This window comes from Paralichthys olivaceus, chromosome 17, assembly GCF_024713975.1.
Source record: "Paralichthys olivaceus isolate ysfri-2021 chromosome 17, ASM2471397v2, whole genome shotgun sequence".
In the NCBI taxonomy this organism is placed as follows: Eukaryota; Metazoa; Chordata; class Actinopteri; order Pleuronectiformes; family Paralichthyidae; genus Paralichthys; species Paralichthys olivaceus.
The window spans coordinates 4,969,060-4,988,181 of NC_091109.1; the positions used below are offsets into that span (position 1 = coordinate 4,969,060).

General features: G+C 43.0%; 2 protein-coding genes across 8 annotated transcripts in view; both read right to left on the reverse strand.

Annotated features, from left to right (window-relative positions):
• Positions 1 to 580: 580 nt before the first annotated feature.
• On the reverse strand, positions 581 to 6,506 carry prdm14 (PR domain containing 14). Its single transcript, XM_069512771.1, has 9 exons — positions 6,242 to 6,506; positions 4,759 to 5,451; positions 4,458 to 4,511; positions 4,209 to 4,369; positions 3,848 to 4,118; positions 3,558 to 3,760; positions 2,925 to 3,026; positions 1,685 to 1,904; positions 581 to 1,304 (listed from the first exon to the last, which is right to left on the reverse strand). The coding sequence occupies exons 2-9, from the start codon at positions 5,408 to 5,410 to the stop codon at positions 1,135 to 1,137; spliced, it is 1,833 nt and encodes a 610-aa protein (XP_069368872.1). The 5' UTR covers positions 5,411 to 5,451; positions 6,242 to 6,506; the 3' UTR covers positions 581 to 1,134.
• Positions 6,507 to 7,310: 804 nt separating this feature from the next.
• ncoa2 (nuclear receptor coactivator 2) overlaps positions 7,311 to 19,122 on the reverse strand; it is a 54,937-nt gene continuing 43,125 nt past the window's right edge. For 6 of the 7 annotated variants that reach the window (XM_020087538.2, XM_020087541.2, XM_020087536.2 and 3 more), the window contains 11 exons: positions 17,658 to 17,850; positions 17,278 to 17,484; positions 15,692 to 15,895; positions 15,194 to 15,323; positions 14,902 to 15,076; positions 14,523 to 14,816; positions 14,214 to 14,291; positions 13,571 to 14,045; positions 12,611 to 12,788; positions 12,310 to 12,514; positions 7,311 to 10,680 (listed from right to left, as the gene is read on the reverse strand). In XM_020087538.2, the coding sequence (XP_019943097.1) occupies positions 10,669 to 10,680; positions 12,310 to 12,514; positions 12,611 to 12,788; positions 13,571 to 14,045; positions 14,214 to 14,291; positions 14,523 to 14,816; positions 14,902 to 15,076; positions 15,194 to 15,323; positions 15,692 to 15,895; positions 17,278 to 17,484; positions 17,658 to 17,850 (2,151 nt within the window). In that variant the 3' untranslated portion in view covers positions 7,311 to 10,668. The remainder of the gene's footprint in view (positions 10,681 to 12,309; positions 12,515 to 12,610; positions 12,789 to 13,570; positions 14,046 to 14,213; positions 14,292 to 14,522; positions 14,817 to 14,901; positions 15,077 to 15,193; positions 15,324 to 15,691; positions 15,896 to 17,277; positions 17,485 to 17,657; positions 17,851 to 19,122) is intronic. The other variant, XM_020087545.2, reaches the window with a different exon arrangement.

The window sequence follows — 19,122 nt, forward strand, 5'->3', positions numbered from 1 at the left end:
GAACATGTGGTCCAGTTGGTGACAGTGTGAGGGCAGATGTCAGTCATGGGGAGCTTCTTTGTCTCTGGAGCAATAGACCACCTCACTGCTGCACTCCATTGTCATTCATTGGCTCCACTGGGGTTTGTTCATTTTTTTTTACTGTGAGCATGCAGCCTGTAATCCATCACACAGCTAAAACACAGCAGACACACAGAGGGGACATGTGGACGGACTGCTGCACTGATGGGACTATATGGTGCACAAATGATGAGTGGACAACGAGACGCACAAACATGCACAATGCAACTGCTCCCACCGTCCACACAGGGACCATCTATGGTGCATGATTTAAACGATTTACCAACTTTATATTCTCTTTTTTAATGCAACTAGTGCACACAACTAAATAAATATGTATATGATGTAAAGAAATTTAAATGATTTATTTAAACTGTCTGCATAATTAAAATCCATGTTCTTGTTACATCTAAAATAAAAATCATTGTTTGTTAATATTCAGGTTTTTTTGCCATTTATCTGTTCTCTGTGATTTGAAAGGCAATTTAGAAATAAACCAGAACCAACAATCTCATTTCCATGCTCTGATTTTTTTATTTGTTAATCATGAAAAAGCGAACGCTCAAAAAGAACAAATACATTTTGCTTTTTGCAGCCTTTCATTACAGTAAAAAATATGTTTTTTTTATAAATTAAGACAGGATATAACATTTATTTCTATACACAAATGGGCTTAAATCTACAGTCATACAAAATAGCTTTGCTTTTCAAGCGTTAATTGATGCAACATAACACAAGGCTAGCAAACACTAATAATAATATTAATAATAATAAAAATGATGACAATAATAATTAACGTTCACAAAAGCATCGCAGAGTGAAAGCTTTAAGCCAGAAAACAACACACAACATTTTTTAACATATAAATAGATTTTAAATTAGGATCTATTTAAATAGAACAACATTTTATTTGTCTTCAGCAGCATTTAACGAAAAAGCTATGAGCTCCTACCTTATTGTAGGTGTTATGTAATTATTTCACAACAATGCTCCTGTATAGATGTTGTAATAATCATATATCACACTGGATTAGAGCGGAGGTCGTTGTGAGTATATAGTTAAAATGAAAACAGACTAGTTCCAGGGCCGGTATTCCTGATTTAAAACGGTTAAGCCGGTGTAAGGGAAGTTTTGTCCGGCTTTGGTGTGAGCTGCTGGGGTGTCCTTCACCGGGATGACGGTGTCCTCCTGGAGTCCACTGCCCAGAGAGGACGGAAGGACTGTGCTGTCCAAAATCTGTCTGTCTGCAGAGAAAGAACGACATCAATAAATAATATAAAAAAAACTATCAAACTTGATATTTTTCAAATCGAATTCATATAGAAAAAATGCTTTTTAAATAGTTTGCATACAAAATAAATCAACGCATGATCCTAGAATCAGCTGCTTTTTACAAAACATTTGTTTGAGCTATTACAATTAAAATAATTGAATTCCCACCCTGTCGGGTATAACATTCATTATCTTATGACCGGATAATATAAGGATAATTTTATTTTGACTATATATTATATTTTTAAAGCTTAAAATAAATAATTTCGATTTCAATAAACAAAAAATGTAAAATAAAAAACTTGAGGTAAGTCAGCTTTAGATTTTATAACAATAAGAACTAATGTCTTACTCTTGTGAGTCTTGATGTGGTTTTTGAGCTCCTGGTCCTCCTGGAACGAGGCCCCACACAGGTCGCAGGGGAACGGCTTGTCCCTGGCGTGGGTCCGCCGGACGTGGCTGTCGTGGGCGGCGTGTGAGGCGAAGGCCTTCCCGCAGTGCTTGCACTTGAAGGGCCGCTCTCCGGAATGCTGGCGGATGTGTGTGCGCAGAATACTGGAGGCAGTGAAGGCCTGGAACACAGGGAAGGAAAATAAAGCATGTTAGTTTTTTCCATTTACAAATTTAGTTTGGATAATTACTTCAGGACACAGGACATCATTTGATTCTGAGGTTATTCCAAAGCTGTATTTCTATCTGTTTATTTTCTCCTATTAAAATATCTTTACAACAAAATTCACTTTATCAGCGGCATCATGTTAAGATTTTTTGTTTTTGTTAAAACATTATATTATTATTGTTTTTTAATCCTCCTGGTCAGGCCTCGTGCAGCCTCTGGTCTCGTGGCGCAGTGCGTAAAGGAGAAAGAGGATTAAGTGAAACAAAAGACTTCTCCTGTGCGTAAAACAGAGGCAGGATATCCAGAACAAAGAACTAGAAAACTCGGTGCTCATCGCAGGGGCCGTAAATAAAAAGTGTAATGTGCGCAGACAAAAGCGTGGGTGTACATCTGGTCATAATTAGCATGTAAGTGTGTCCGCGGAGCGTGCCCGTGGAGAGACAACAATGGCGAGGGGCGCGAGTCAAATGCGCCATGAAACGAGGTGCAGCGCTAAATGGATGCGCAACACTGCGGCTTTTTAAAAAAGGAAAAAGGTGCGTGGAGGAGGAGACGTGAGGAGGAGACGTGAGGAGGAGACATGAGGAGGAGACGTGAGGAGGAGCAGGGGAAGTGACTTCAGACATTAACAGAAACTGAAATAAAACTAATGCTTTAACATTATTATTATTAGAAAGTCAAGGCGAATGATGCTGAAGGTTTCTCTTAATTTAATGTATTTTTATTCATTTCTGAGGTTAATATATAAATGAAAAGGTTATTTATATTTATTATTAATTAGGTTTATTAAAATATGATGATTAAAACAATATAACAATCTCAAATTCACATTTTAGTCCTAATATATGATTAAAAGTGTTTTAAACTTAGTCACCAGTTTCTGATAATTGTACCTATATAATATAAACTTAAATAAAAATACAAATGCTTTTAATAGATTAAATTAAAAAAAGGAAATATACAGGCTTCTTACCTTATTACAATAGACACACTTGTATGGCCTTTCTCCAGAGTGCACACGCATGTGTTTGTTGAGACTGGACGACTGGGAGAAACTCTTTCCACACACTGAACACTGTGGATCAGAAGAGTAAATGTTATTTATTCATAGAAAATCATTATATTTGTTATCAATATATTCCCATCAGCTCAGGTTCTGGTAGAGAGACGAACCTAAACTCATTCACATTTTAGTGCAGGACTTCATATTCATTCAAAACCAGGTTAAACTTGTTCTTTGGAAGAATTGGAAGACTCAGAAAAATAGAGAACAAAAAAGATTCTAGATTTCCAATATCGAATATTACAGGGCTGTATAGATATTGAAAAAGTACAAACGTCTCAGTCCATGTTGGATTTTCTTTGGAAAGATAAACATGATTGGTTTCGAAGGGAGAAACCATTGGCTCGTTTATGTTGGTGTTTTTCTAAATAAATATTTTGTCCACGTTGTTTCTTTGTGGTTCTTCAGGCTGCATGTTTAAAACCAGGACTCAGTATTTCCCCTTCAAAATAAGACCTATAATAAAAACCTACGGGGAGCTGTCCCTTCAGCACCAAGCACACCTTATCCACGCGCATAAGACCTGCGTGTTTGACCTCGTACCTTGTGAGGCCTGTGTTTCTCGTGCACGTGTAAGATGTGGATCCTCAGTCGGTCCCTCTTCTCGAAGGATCTGTTGCACAGGTGACAGGGGAACTTCCGGTCCCCCTGGTCCACGCAGCGTGTGTACTTGAGGTGTTTGTCTCTGTAGTACTTGTAGGCGAACACCTTCCCGCACCTGTCGCACTTGAAGCCCTCTCCGTTATCTGGAGAAGAGGACACACAGCATGCTTAACATCCACCACGTTATAAGAGGGGTTAACAAGCAGCACATGCCAGGGTTCAGGTCTGACCTTCAGCGGGGGGACTCGCGGTGTTGCCCTCCCTGGGGTCCTTCAGGGTGAGAGGGATGCCCAGGAACTGCATGTAGCAGTCTCCATACCACACCAGCAGCTCCTGGCCCGGCCTCACCTCCTTACAGGCCTCGTAGAAGATCTGACCCTGCACCTGCACCGCGATCAAGTTCTGCTCCTCCGGGAACCGAGCGCACTTCACCAGGGACATCCAGTTCCCGGAGCCTCCTCTGCCGTCCACGAAATGACTCAACCTGCCGTTCTCAAACACCTGGACACAGTCAAACCATGACATCAGACTGGAAACGAGAATAAAACTTGCAGAAGCAGGTTCTCTGTGGAGGATGAATTCAACACACACCTCCCACATCAGGGTGTTGTCGTCGTACGTCTTGATCTCGCTGGTGTTGACGAGTTTTCCCTGGAAAGGGCCGAAGCGGGTCCCCTTGGAGATGCTGCTCTTGTCCGTGAAAACCCCACAGTGGGACACGTTTCCCCACGCAGCCTGAAGGACGGTTAACCCTGCAGGAAATGAGACAGGACAGTGTGAGACAGACATCTTCAACAGGAGGACATGCAACCAAGAGTGAAATGAGATGCGGGCTTGTACCTTCTGGAAGTTCAAGTGTCTCTTTGTCCAGTGGAAGGATGTGAGACTCAGAAACTAAATATGGAGAAAATAGGGAATTAGATTATTATGCAAATTAAAAAGATGATGATGATGAACTGAACAAATTTGTCTCCAAAAGATGTTCATATCTTTTTGGACAGTTCTCTTACAACAAATGAAACTTTCTACTACTTCTACTTACTTCTACCTCAAACAGGCCACACTGTGCACTTCTATATATTTGTATTATAAACTAAATTAACCTCCAGTAATGTTATTTCTATATAAGCATTAGTCTCACCTGAGTTTTCCGGCAGGGCCACTCCAGATAGAGCGTGACCCATGCGCTCCTGGCTGCCAGAATAACCATAAAGCACCATGAACAGGTCATCCTCGCTGAAATTATAAGATGTGCGCGTCTTTGGAGGCGTCAAGTCCGCGCCACGGAATCGGAGCAAAGCCTCCTTGGGCGTTGAGGTGGTCATGGAGGAGGAAGGGGCCGAGAAAGACCTGTCACTGGACGGGCTGCTGAAGTCCGAGGACAGCGGCCCGGCGGCGTGCTCCGTCACCACCGCTGCCAGCTCCTCCGGCTTGGCGCACAGAGGGTGTCCGGCGGGCAGCACCTGGCTCAGGTAGGGGATCCCGGAGGCGCTCAGCATGTGTTCGTGCAGCAGCGAGGCGTGGTGGCTGCCCTGGCCGCCCATGAACTGCGGCACCCCGGCTTGCAGGCCGAGCGGCAGGGACGCCTGGGCGTCAGACACCAGGCGGCCGAGCGATTTGAGCGGGTGATGCAGGAGGCCGTGCGTCGGGTGCGGGAAGAAGTCCATGAAGTGAGGCGGGTGGCCGGGGAGTGGAGCGTGGTAGAAGCCCCGAGCCGGGGTGCCCTTCAGCATGCCGGCCTGGAAGCGCTTCTCCTTCAGCACGACGGGGATGGCGGACAGGGACACCGACATGGGAGCACCGAGGTGGGGCGGAGGTGCAGGGGAGAGGGCGGCTGGTCCATCAGTGGATGAGGGGAGAGAAAGAGGGGAGCACAGGGGGAGGGAAGGGAGAGAGGGAGAGTTATAAATGTTTAATGTAAGAAAACTAAAAAAGGAAACTTGACATCACCGTAAGAGGTCGACCACACCTGGATTGATTCTTTTAATTCCAGTGAGCTCCTATTTCATCACTTCAACAAACCCACCTCTCTAATAAACAGAAATAAGAAATAAATCTACAATTAATCCAGAATAATTGGGAATAACCAACCCTTCAAAATAAAAGCACAGTTTAACACGAGGACACTAAACAACACACATAGATTGCCTGATAAGGAAAAGCAGCCTGCAGTGAAATTGAACAGCCGAGTTTGCAATATTTCCAGCTGAGAGGACCCACAACAGACACACACACACACACACACACACACACCAAATGAACATGGAGTGTGTGTGTGTGTTTGTGTTTTTTTAAGGAAACGTTTACCAATCAGCCAGTAAATAGAGGAACTAACCAGGGTCATGACACCAATTACATGAGCAGCCAGCTGAGCAGAGGTCAACATTAATGAAGCTGTTAATGGACCTTACAATTACACTAGTCATTACACCAGCAGGGCAGAGAATTAAAGGGTTATTACAACAATAAAATAAATAAAAATAAACTTAGAAATGTACAAATACTTTATATATAACTAGGCCTATACTCCGAAGAATGAGCCCCAGCAACACACATTCTCATTTCCAGTGTAAATATACAACAGATGGGTGTAAAGGGATTTTTAAATAGGAAAATCTTCTTACCTTTTTAAAATGAATAAATCAGCTCACAGTGAAGTCCTCTCTGTCATGTCCTCAGGCTTCACTTTCCAGAAACACTCCAGATAAACAGATCTTCCACTTCTGCAAACTTCAGAGAGTGTATGAGCTGCTAGAGGAACCCCCCTCTCTCTCTCTTTCTCTCTCTCTGTGTGTCTGTGGTCATCTGAGGGCATCTGTACTGTATACAGTCAGGTCCTGCAAGAGAGGCACCTCCTCCTTCCCATTGGTCAGCCCGACTTCATGCATCTCAATGACCCCCCCCCATCCACCACAGGGATAAGCCCACATCTTCTCAGGGACAACCCACCCCTGCTGCAACCTTCTCCACACCGTGCGTTTTCCCTGCATTTCCATATGAAGACCCTCCCCACCCCCATTTAAACCACTTGATAAGATTTTATCTTTATAGGACCCCCGCCCCCCCTCCCCTCCCAGTGCAAAACAGATATTAGACAAAAAACACATTATAGGTGCTTTCTAACTTCACATTACATTAATAGCTGTTTGGCACTTATTTGCATGAATAATTTTTTAGTTAATGGCTGTAGTTTGAATGCATATTTATTTAATGGCTCCTGCATAAGCCAAGATATAAAACTTAAAACTAAATGCTGCTCAACATTGAAAAATAAGCTTTAGGCCTTCACAGCTATTTATTTCTTGTATTTGGTATTTCAATGAATTCATTATGCATTCTAGAATGCACCCAAAACTAAAGCTTGATGAGAACTATACCTGAAGACATTTGTTGCAGTTATTTTGTGATTTTCTACTGAAATAGTCATTTTAATTATTTGTAAAGTAAAACATTTCACTTTCATATTTAGTAATTTAATAGAGCTTCTTTCTTGAATTCGCAGCTTAATTTGAAAACATATTAAAAAGCTGAGTTTCTAACCATTTTAGTCAAAATAAAGTCAAGTAAAAAATATGGCTATTTATATTTTTATATGTTTGAAAACACAATGAAGGCGGAAGGATGGAGGCCTTCAATGGTGTTTTCCTTCTCTTCACCTTCATCTCTGTGAAATAAGAGTCACTTGATTAAATATTGCAATAACAGAATTCTTTATTTACAAGGCAAATAGCATCAGCGAAGCCATATTAGTTCACAACTTGCATAACTGTGGTTTTAACTTCTCTTGTATATCTAATTTTGCATAAAACGCTCACACACTAGGGGTACGAAGGTGGATGCGGGTGTACAGTGTGATTCCTGTGAACGATGCAGAAAAAGAAAAATATCCCGGGGGAAACACAACAGTAAGCTTTCTTCAGTAAAGTTCATATAGTATATTACATATTGCTTCAATATCCCTATGTATTATATTCTCCATACAAACAGTGCGGAGGGAGGGAAGGAGCGAGGAAGGAGGGTGCGGAAATGAAATCAACAAAGTCTTCACCTTAAGCCGAACAGAGAGCGATGATGAGGGATATTTCAACCTAGAGAATGATGCACCCATTCAATATTGTACACAAGTCATTATACAAATTTATACAGACAGCGGTGTAATGTACAAGAACAAAAACGGACGAAGTCTAAGGCATTATGCTAGGGTTCTTAGCATTTCAAGGTTGCATCTTAGCTCTAAGAAATTTGCAGACAATACAAAAGGGCATTTAAAGTTCTTCAAAACCATAAGTTAAAAGAGAGAAAAAAAATATTTCGTTTAGTGGGTCCAAAGCCTGGATATTTGTAAAGGGGCAAAAAATCATGTCTTTGCACCTGTCCTCATTATAAATGCTAAAAAATGCATTGCTACCACATGGCTTTAAGTTTCAAAATCTTGACAATCTTTGGAAATTTGCAAAGGGCTCTGAATCATTCTTTAAAATGGCTCAAAAAGGCTTGTTCTGCACGACTGTATTTTACAATAAAAACAGCTTTTGTCAAAGAAGCCTGATCTCCTGTGGGCCTACGGCGAAAACACCTGCGTGACATCGGCAGCGATGACAAACAAGACACGAAAGCAGACGTCCTCCGTCCCAAAGTTGACTTGCTACAGCTTCAAATTTCATAAAGAACGCTATTAAAAGGAAAAAGCAACAATGGGCAACTTCCTGTGTAAATGCTGAGAAATTCATGGTGCGACTGTTCAACACCTGTGTTGTCAACATGTTGACAACAAACACCGTCAGTCACATCCATAGGCCGTTAATGACAATACATTCAGAATGATTCTTCGTCGTGTTTTATGCTGCAACATCTACATTAGACCCTGTTAAGTGACATCATTGTGTATTTCTTGTTTGGGCCTCTGTAAGAGCGCTAACCAACAGGTTGTCTCTCGCTATGGAAATAAAAGCTGGTAGAATTCTGAAAATCCAATTGAGAGGTGGGTGAGGATTATTTGGCTTTGCTCCATGTCTGTCCTGGGTTAATATAGTCGATATAAAAAGGTTTGTCTCTTTGAGGAAAATGTAAGTTTTGAGGTTAGAGAAGATGACTTGCTTCAGATCTAGTGAAGGTCAAACCAAACCCCTACTGGGGGCACAAAAATAGCATGTCATTACTGAACACTTTACAGTTAATCTAACTGCCTGAGGTCATAAAATATGGCTAAGTGTCTGTCAGAGCAGGTCTCGTGAACCATGCAGTCTTAACTCCGACCTCTGCTATAGACGAATGGCTGGAGGCAGAGAGCATGTGTCATCATGGGGGCGGTGGATCACGAACATGCCTCTCTCTCTCCGGGCCTCTGAGCCAGTGCTGCATAATTTAATAGGAACGCTGTGTGTGGATGTAGACTTTCTTGGTACAAACTGCAATAAAAAAACTTTGTTTAATACTGCATCCAAACATGGAGCAAAAGTGTGTCCGTTTTTTCTTCTTCTTCAGGAAACTGTACAAAAATTACAAAAACAAAAACACAAAAAAACCCCAAGAGATTCTCAAGTAATCGTTATTGCTTGTTTACATCACACCAGAACAGTTTGCACCTAGCAGCTTGTATGAAGCAGTTTCACTCCAGACAACATAGAAAGCACACTTCTGTTATTTTTTTTTTTTAATTATTGTATGGCTGTGTTGAATTTGTCCTGTTGTTTTTTTCCTTTTTGTGTTCTATGCTAAAGGCAGAGAAGCAAGCGATAATCTGTACACTGTATACACAGCACACCCCCGTACAACCCGTCCCTCCTTCCCACCCTCACCCCTGTCTGCATCGTACCAGCACTTCAGAACGTGAAGGCTCCACTTCCCCAAAACAAAACAGAGGAAAAAAAAAAATCTGAAATAAAAAAATAAAAGAAAAAAATGCTCTGCTTCAAGAGGCAGTTTTGACCAGACAGGAGGAACAAAAATCCACTTGCACAATAAAATAAATAGGAAAGAAAATGTCTTACTTATTGGTATGTACAATCTCTGTAATTCATTTTTAAACCATATTCGACTTTGACATCTTCTTCTGAAACTACAGGACCAAAGCTTAATCCATTACTCAGGTTAATAGAAGAATCTGCTCAGAAAGAATACAACCATTACTGTTAAAATTATATAAAAAAGTGCCTTGTTCACACTTTTAGAAATATCTTTTCTCATTGCTACTAGGATAAAGAATCATCTACAATAATTAAAATGAATCTATACAGAAAAATAAAACTTAATTTAATACACTATAGAAACCTCTTGACTAAATTAGTCTAATCATACAAATCACAATTCCACTCAAACCATTATTCTGCAGTGTTTTTCAAGATCAGTTTTTCAACCATATCTTCAATCTACATCTTATTTCTCACAGAAAAATAAAACAACTAAAATTATAATAATAAAATAAAGAACAGCAAAAAGGCAAAACCGGCTAAGTGTTCGAGCTCCATCCATAATTCTGAAAATAACTTGGAGTCTTTGCTGCCATTTTGGAACTATGTGGAAATGTCACTGTCAATGTGTGAGAGAAGAAAAAGAAAAAAAAGAAATCAGTGTATGTCATTTTTGAGATGAGATTGTAAATGGCCGCTGTCCACTGAGAGGAATACATTCATCAGAACGAGGGATCTCACCCACTGCTGCCCCCTTAAGTCAGTGTCCCCCACCAGGAGGCCTACAGTAAGTCACACTACGGTGAATGCAGCCGGACAGGCAGACAGACTGGCTCATCGTGAGGCGCTCCTCCAGGAGGGTGAGGCGTGTTGGGACAGAGATCCACGATCCCCCCCCCCCCTCCCCAAGCTCTCTGCGCTCTTGTGTCAGTTCGGGGGCCGGGCTCCTCTGTGGGGCTGCTGAGGAGGCCCAGCTGGGACACACAGCAAAAATTTTGGCTGGGGGAGACGGGGTTGGGGCACGGCCTGGCTGGTTCAAGGGGTCGTCGGTTGGTTTTATATGTTTGTACAATTTTTCAGAGGGCCGACGCTCTCCTTGCACCAGCTGATCACTGAGGTCCAGGTTAAGAACTCCATGAGGGTCAACAGTACTTCTGCAGAGAGAGGACACATGATTACATTTTTATACTGTCTGTACAAAACTCATGCGGCAAGAACAAGAAGATATGATCACACCCGTTTTATCTTTTTATATTGGATCTCTGTCTGATTTTTTTTAAGGCTCTTCATGGCCTGGCCCCAGGTTATAGCTCTGATCTTTTTTTTCCCTATTTACCTCTGTGCAGCTGGAGATCTTTAAGCAAGGTTCTGCTGTCACTTCTAGGCTAAACATGTGAGCCACGAGGGCCCGAGGCTGTGGAATAAATTGCCTGAGGAAATAACAGTGTCTGAGACGATGTCTGATTTTAGTCTCAGCTAAAAACATATTTATTTCGGGAGGCATATTCCTGGGATGCCAGGTTATTATTGTTCATGTGCCTCTATTATTATTATTATTATTAGAACCATTATTATTTGACATTTTCTGTATTTTAAACTGTTTGTTTTCATGTTGTGCAGCACTTTGTATTTTGTGTTGAAAGTTCTTGATAATTATATTGTTTTTATTATTGTTGTTATCATTAAGTCCCAATTCAACAGCACATGTGATTGTTTAACTTAAACTTGCAAATTAGCCACTTGTGCACAAGAATATAAACAATGAGAAACCATCTTGAGAACATCTAGTCTTAAACAAGTCAGTAAATCACAAAAGCCTGCACTAATGGCTGAATAGTAAATAATTGAAATAATCTAAGTGCCGATATATTTTCTATAATCCTGGAAGGAGGATAAATCAAGTGACAGATATACTGGTATGTTAGAACTGTCTGAAGTGCGAGCAATCAAACAGCAGCACTTGGTTAAATATTCATAGCTCTTTATTGGGCTTAAAAGCATCATGGAGAACAGCAGTGCATTCCACATACTGAGCTTCCAACACCACGGAGACAAAGGAGGACAGTTCACATTGAATGAGTGATAATCACCAGAATATCAATGCAGACAAATTAGAAAATATTATATGTTTAAAAGTTCTCAGTGTGCATCATCTTGCTAAATCAACTACTGCTCGGCCAGCGGGTGTGTGAGTGTGTGTGTGTGTGAAAGAGAGAGAAAAGAGCACAGATTCCACCAGAGTCAAGTCGGAGTACAAGTTTTCCATGTGAAGCGAACCAGCTGATGAGTCCACAGTCCAGACTTTGAACATCGCATGGTAACGTCTACATCGGCTAAATGGTCTGGCCCTAAAGTGCCCGTTGCTAATTACATCATTGTCCTCTAAGTTCAAGTCAAGCACCAGAACTCTGGCTGGAAGAGTTACGTAAACTACAGAGTAAATTATTCACCAGCACAGTTGTTCAATAAGTGTACCCAAACACTTAGGGTCTTACGATAAGACAATCACATACGTAAGCACCCGGGAGTGGGCAGACAGAAAGATGGAGCTTTTACTTTTTCTTGGTCCCCTGATTACTGTGTAAAACTCTGAGGAGTAAAGGGATATCCTGAGGATATTACCATGCTGTGTAAAAACCTCTAATTGGTCTCGCCATTTTTTGTAATGATGCATGGCTGAAAAACAATTTTCTTTTGTTTGGTTAACACATTTTTCTTCCAGTTTTCAAAGATTTAAAGCTTTTATGATATTTATGTCTCTGGACTGGCCCAGCAGTATTTACCTGTTCTTGCCCCATGGAGGGCAAACTGGGTGAGGGCCCTGAGGCCAGGGACGTGACGCTCATCTGTCCGGCCATCTGGCCCATGCTGCTCGGTGCCATGTTGTTGGCCATGGAGACGTTGTTGAGGTTCATACCGTTGCCGTTGTACATGTTGCTGTTACTCTGCTGGGTGAACTGTGGTGATGCCTGCTGCTGCGAGAACATACTGGAGAGAAGGGAAAAGGAAAACAGTTGTATAAGGTTGAGCTCAAACCTTTCAGAAAAGTGCAAAAAGAGCAAGGGAATCTCCAGCCACATTTACCTGTTGCCTCCCATGTTACCCTGTGGCCAGCCGTTCATGTCAGGAGACCCCTGGAAAGCAGCATTTCCTTGTCCCTGCTGCATCATTGGGGACTGTGTGTGGGCCATGCGAGGAGAAAGCAGCGGGCTCTGTGGCGTGCCGGGACCTCCGAAGCCTCCGTCTGCTTGTTGGCTCATACCTGTGGTGCATCAAAAGAGGTCAACCACACTGGACCTGCAGAGACTCAACTACAAATGAACGTACTGAGAGTAGATCGCGTCGTCGTAGTCGTAATTCACAGACAACAGCTGAAAACAAGCAAGTGGGATGTAGGCATGAAGTGTGCATTTAGGATTGACAGGCAGTTAATACTTTCTACATGCATGTACGGAGGGAGTGAACGGACAAGCAACTAGGAAAAAAGGGATCAAGGAGGATAAGGAGAGAAGGGGAAAGAGAGAAGTAACGTTGAGCTGAGGTTATCCCTCTGTACAAACCTCGGGGCCAGAATCAGATTATAGAGTGGAGGATAGATCAAACATGTCATTACACAAATCTGATTCCGAGATGAGACCGACACAGGCCAGGTTATTGTTCTGCCTGAGTCAGGTGTCAGTGCTTTGATTACTGTGTCTTGGTGCCCTCTGGTGGAGAGATTGTGTGTAGGCAGGACACCATTTTGGACAGTGCACAGAACGATGAGATAATGAGATTGAAAGAAAGTACTTACTCATAACTACTTATTAGCTAGAGAGAGTAAAATATACAGTTTGATTTGGATTTTGGATTTGGATCATTAACAGCTAATTAATGCAGTTTTCAGTGCGTAACATTACAAATCAGATGATTACCCCATTTAAAAAGCATGTGATGCTGTGCGTCACATAATCACACAGGCACAATGGTACGCACACACACACAAACACACACACAGAGCTTGTCAGGTAAAGTGTGTGGTAGGCTGGGGTGTGGAGGCAGTACCTGAGTTGGGAAACTGAAAGGCACTGTGCTGCATTTGGGGGCTGAGTACGGCCCCGTACTGTCCGCCCATCATGCTTGTGTTTCCCATCATCATCTGTGAGGAGGAGGAAGTGGAGGAAGAGGAGGAGGTGCCATGCATGTGGAGCTGGGGGTTGGGGGGGAGAGAGGGCAGGCTGGGAGAGAGAGGGGAGGAAAAGGGGCTGGTAGAAGGAGGTGGCGAGGCCAGGCCTGTACTGGTACCGTAGCTGGGCGGGTAGGGGAACTGCTGGGGGTTGGCCTGGGGAATCCGGGGATTACTCATTCCTCCGGCAGCCATGTTGGGAGGCAAGTTGAGGCCTGGGCCCCTCATGGCCATGCTCCTTTGCTGCTGGACCTGCTGGGCCTGTTGGACCTGCTGCTGCTGCTGCCTCTGTCGCAGGTGATTACTCAGCAACTCCCGCTGACGCTGCGCCAGCATCTGAGCATTGATGGTCCCCTAAAAGTGAGAGTGGAATTATAAGAAAGATATATAGAAAAACTATTTGATCGTAAATCTGTGTCCACATCATTAAAAAAACCAATGAAATTTAAGCCTTAAATTTACTGCAAGTCAACAATCAACTACATACAGTCACAGCAACATGTCCGTGCAGTGGTGACATACCTGGTTTGGAGCGCTCACTCTGAGAGGTAAGTTCACATTGGACACACCACTCATCTGAGTCATTATGGGCTGTCGGTTCTACAGGGAGACAAAACAAGAGGTTAAAATAAACCACCATCAGAAACATCAAATACATGATTAAAATGGCTTGCAAGACACTTTGATGTGGCCCGTGAGATAATGAATTAATACAAATCTCATGATACAAGGGATGAATTACTGTCTTTACAAGCTGTGCACAGCAATACTGAAAGAGGAGTTGTTGGAGCAAGTTGTTTTGGCTAAACACTGGTTTAGATACAATCGTACCTGCTGTGACTGTAGCCGGTGCTGAAGCTGCAGCCGTAATGTGTTGGGTTGGCTGGGGACCCCGGTGGGCCTTAGTCCTGGGCGAGCCTGCATCCTCATCATGGGATAACCCGGCCGTGGACCCATCTGACCAGGCATGGGGTGGAAGCCTGGCTCTTGCAAGGGAGCACCAGGGTAGCCCCTTTGAGCCATGTGGGATGGTGGGGGACCAAATTGCTGAGTGTACATGGGGGGCTTCTGGTCTAACAACATCGAGGAGTCCTGGGGGAACTGCTCCGGCTCCAGGGATTGGTTCTGGAACAGGCACAGATGAAAAACAATGTAAAGCTGTGATGGGTCAATCAAAAAGAAACCATGTTGACTGAAGGACGGATCTCACCTGTTCTACCAGAGCAGGGATCCCCAGGGCTCGATCGAGCTCCTCCAAGCCATCAAAATCTTTTAGTGCAGTGTACAGTTGGGACATCAGGGCCCCCTCGTCGACTGCATTGCCATCACCAGAGCTGAGCCCCGTACTGCACAACAAGTCATCCTGGGGCGCAGAGTGCACCGGCCTGCCAGAGAGGAACCAGAGAAGTTTCACATAATAAATGAAAACACTTTTGTCCGGTGTAAACATGATCAGCATAGAGAGATTTTTCAGAATCATTTATCAATTTGCAAGCAAGTACCTGTTCTGGTTCACAAATGCCGTCTGGTCGATGGGCATCATGCTGTCTGGCCATGGGGCGGTCTGATTGGGTGGAGCTTGTTGCTGGGTGAAATGGTGGCCGACCATACCAATGTCCATGTCAGGTTGGGCTGAACAGGGCAACAAAAAAATCAGACAGTTCGAATCCAATAGTAGACAAGTTACAGCCAAGCTGGAAATAAAAACATTATCTCTAAAATCCAAGAACAGATGCAAGTTCTTGGTTAGATATTTGATTGTATTGCATGTAATATTTTGTTGAACCACAAGGTGGCAGCATTTTTAATTCAGATAGGCAGTTAATCTGAATGCAAGTGTTGGGGTCTTTTCATCTGTGTCCCCCTGCACCACAGGCAAAACACAAACTATAAGTGCTGCCACATGATTTCTGTATTAACCCTTAAATCTAATGACAACTGTTAAAGTGTAACCTAATTTCTGCAATGAGAAAAACTTAATAAGTAAGCCGTCCTCTCACCGTTGGCAATCATCGGGGACTGGAGCATCTGCCGGGGCCCTGGCTGGCTGTTGGGCCTCATGGGTGCACCATTTGGCCCCATCCTGCCCTGCATGGCTCCTTGCTGCCCAGGGCCGGAGGCTCCCAGAGGAGGGGCAGAGGCTGAACCCACCCAGCCCTCCTGCTGCTGCATCCCTGGCCGTGGACCACCAGGGGCCAGGAGTCCTAGAGCACACAGGGAGACAAGAAACAAAGAGGACAGAGCTCACTGCATGTTCTCTTTTACCATGATGCAACAGGGCAATATGGAGGAATAAGCCATCAGTGTGGTGGCTTGGGGATGTTTGAGGACTGTGAATATGAGGGAGAGACTTTGTTCCAGTGCGGCTGACTGACTGTTTCCTGTCACAGGAAGTGAGTCAATATGTCTTTACATGACATATCAGAGACTGAGAGTGACAAAGACAGAGGGGAAGAGTCTCTTCCTCAGAATTTGGAAAGCAGCTACATGTGTTCACTAAGTGATGCAAAATTATCCAACTGTGCTTCTTTTACAATAATAACTGAGAGACTGAAGCAGTGCTAGTGTTGTTTGTTTGGCCTGTGGTGATGCTGGTTGCAGTTTTCCCTCTATGACACTGTTAAAGTGACCTGTAGTAATCAAGCCTCAGAACCCTCAAGCCACCACTGCTACACACAAGCTGTTCACCTGTTTGGTCAAGCTTGACTGTCACAACATTGTCCTGATCAACAACATCACTTACATTGATGAGTCCCAGTCGCCATTGCTGCAGAGTGCTGGTCGAACTGTTTATTCAAAGTTTATCAATATTGAATTTATCGCACTTCCATATTGTAACAAATCCGACACTTCCCTTCCTTGGGTTCTGACTATACACATGCCGAGTGTGAAGCAGAGAAGATGAACAGGTCTTGAGATGTGTGAGCCACTAGATTTCTGGCTGACTCTAGCAGCTAATCTTAAAGGTCCAGTGTGTAAGATTTAGGTGAAAGGGATCTATTGGCAGAAATTGAATATAATTAATCCTAGTGATGTGTTCACCAGTGTGTTTCAACTAAATTGTACAAATTGTATTTTTCTTTACCCGAGAATGGACCCTTTATATTTACATCAGGAGCTCGTCCTCTCTATGGAGGCAGCCATGTTTTTACAGTCTTCCAAACTGGACAAACTAAACACTTTTGAGTTTTTATGACGACTGAAGGCTGCTTAAGGTTCGCCTTCATGTTTGGAAGGGGAGGGTGAGGTGAGGGGTATTCAGCTGCACTGTGCAACTTCACCACTAGATGTCACTAAATACTACACACTGAAACTTTAAGTGTATAATGGCTGGAAACTTGTTTCTTTTGCTCTTTTTTCCTAGTCTGTGTTATAATGAATTGATATCAAGCTTTACATGATGTCATTGTACATTTTCTTTTGTGTATTTAGTCTGTTAATTCTATTCAAGTAATGTCCTGGGAACTGTATGACACAACATATGAGATGGCTTACATCCAGGTACATTCAGCAACAATGACAGCAACATATTCAGTGTCAATAACATCATGAACCGTCACAACCAAAGCCGGACGTTCACACCTACCTGTGTTCACCATACCGGCCTGGTTAGCCATCATTCCATGATTTCCCACCATGCTTTGCTGCTGTTGCTGCTGCATAAGGGTGTATGGACTTGTGGCCCTTATTGGATACTGTAATGAGGGCTGCTGGGGGGACACATTCATTTCCAGAGACACACTCCTCACAGGCAGACCCCGGGTTGGCTGGCCCGGTCGGACACCCCCGAAGTCTGAAGACAGGAACACATGGATTTAGCCAAATGCACATTGTGGAAATGTAAATACAAAATATTATATTAAAAAAATTATGATCGTATGATTTGAGTATTTTCTTTTAATATGACGTGGTCCACAGTGAGAGGGAAACACTTGTGTGCACTTGTTTTCTAAGTCTGAGACTCACTAGTTGGTGCCATGCCAGGACCGATGCCCCGGTGCTGTGCTACCATGGTGGGATTGTTCTCGGACATTTGCAGGATGTCATTGATGATGTTCTGCTTGTCCATGGGACTGGGCAATGAAACAGGCCGTGGCTCACAGAAGAGCTGCGGCTGTGCATTATGAAGGTCGTTCAGGATGTCATCCAGCTCCGACGACTAGAGAGGACACGAGACAAAAAAAAGGGAAAAGTGTGAAAACACAGAAACAGATGATTGATATAGATGTTCCATTTAGAAACCAATTGCTGCCTCACCTGCAGAATAAAATTATAAATGTGACAGGCAAACACACTCACACAGCAAAATAGGGAAGTAAACACAACAACAATTGCATGATGAGTCTATATCTGGGAGATGAGAATAGCAGGCTTGGCCTTGTTTATAATAACAGCAGTAACCTCGGGATAAAATGGACCATTTCAATCAAATCTAGGCCACACTTCACTTTAACTTAGCAGACACAAGTCCTTGCTTACACTACAGCTGCTGCCCCTTTCATAGTCCAGTATTTTGAAGCACATAATAAGGAATGCCATAACTATTAGACATATTATTTAAAGATGGTAAACAAGGCTACCAAGGCTTCTTTATGCTGAGTAACATGGGAGAGCAACATGAGGAGTTTGGTTGGTGCCGAAGTTTGAACAGCTCTCTCACCCCCTTCTGTAAACAGTTTGACTGAGCCAGCCCAACACAGCCCCGGGCTGCGTTCATATACAGAAAGGCTTCGGCTCATCTGCACAGTTTTTGTTTAGTTTTTCACACAACCATCTTAAACAAAGACAAAGCCATGCTGGGGTCTGGTTTCACTGAAGAATCGCTACAACTATGAAAGGTGAACCTCTCAGAAAACAGGGATTTGTTTTAGGACACTGGAGCTGTCTCCACTATATTTCTATTGCTTTGTAAGACACATAGGGGGTGGACAAAATAAGAGGAACGCCTGAACAATGCAGCATTGCTTGAACAACAACTTAAAAAGAGTCCATGAAAACAACTCTGACAAAGCCAAACAATCACCTTTGTGAAAAGCAACCCAAACTACAGCCTACTAGAATTTAATTTCTACTAACACACTGAAAAAAGTAGGTAATAGTCAATACTGATCTGAAAACTCAACATTGGCAACATTGTGCTTCCTACACAGGCCTGAGGGACTGAAGGTAAATAAGTCGCACTGTCTGCAAGTGGCCACCAGAGTGCAGCACACTTGGAATCACTGACAACTGATCGTGACACACTGTACAGCAGGAAAACAGCACAGCAGCCACAGTTTCAATGTTGCACTCCACTGTTCTTGGCAATGACATATAACTGAGGTATGCAAAATGCTACCAGTGATAAGATAAACACCAGACAGAACCTTTATCTGCTTCAGCCAAGGACTAATGCTTTGGTCCTGCTTACAAACACGTTTTACTGTTGGAT

Bases quoted from the DNA above. Each gene is read 5' to 3' on its own strand.
- prdm14 (XM_069512771.1), bottom strand. From the start codon at position 5,410: ATGTCGGTGTCCCTGTCCGCCATCCCCGTCGTGCTGAAGGAGAAGCGC. The intron at 4,370-4,457 runs GTACAAGCCCGC...CATTTCCTGCAG, and splicing joins GACACTTGAACTTCCAGAAG to GGTTAACCGTCCTTCAGGCT. The intron at 1,905-2,924 runs GTAAGAAGCCTG...CCTGTGTTCCAG, and splicing joins AGTGTGTCTATTGTAATAAG to GCCTTCACTGCCTCCAGTAT.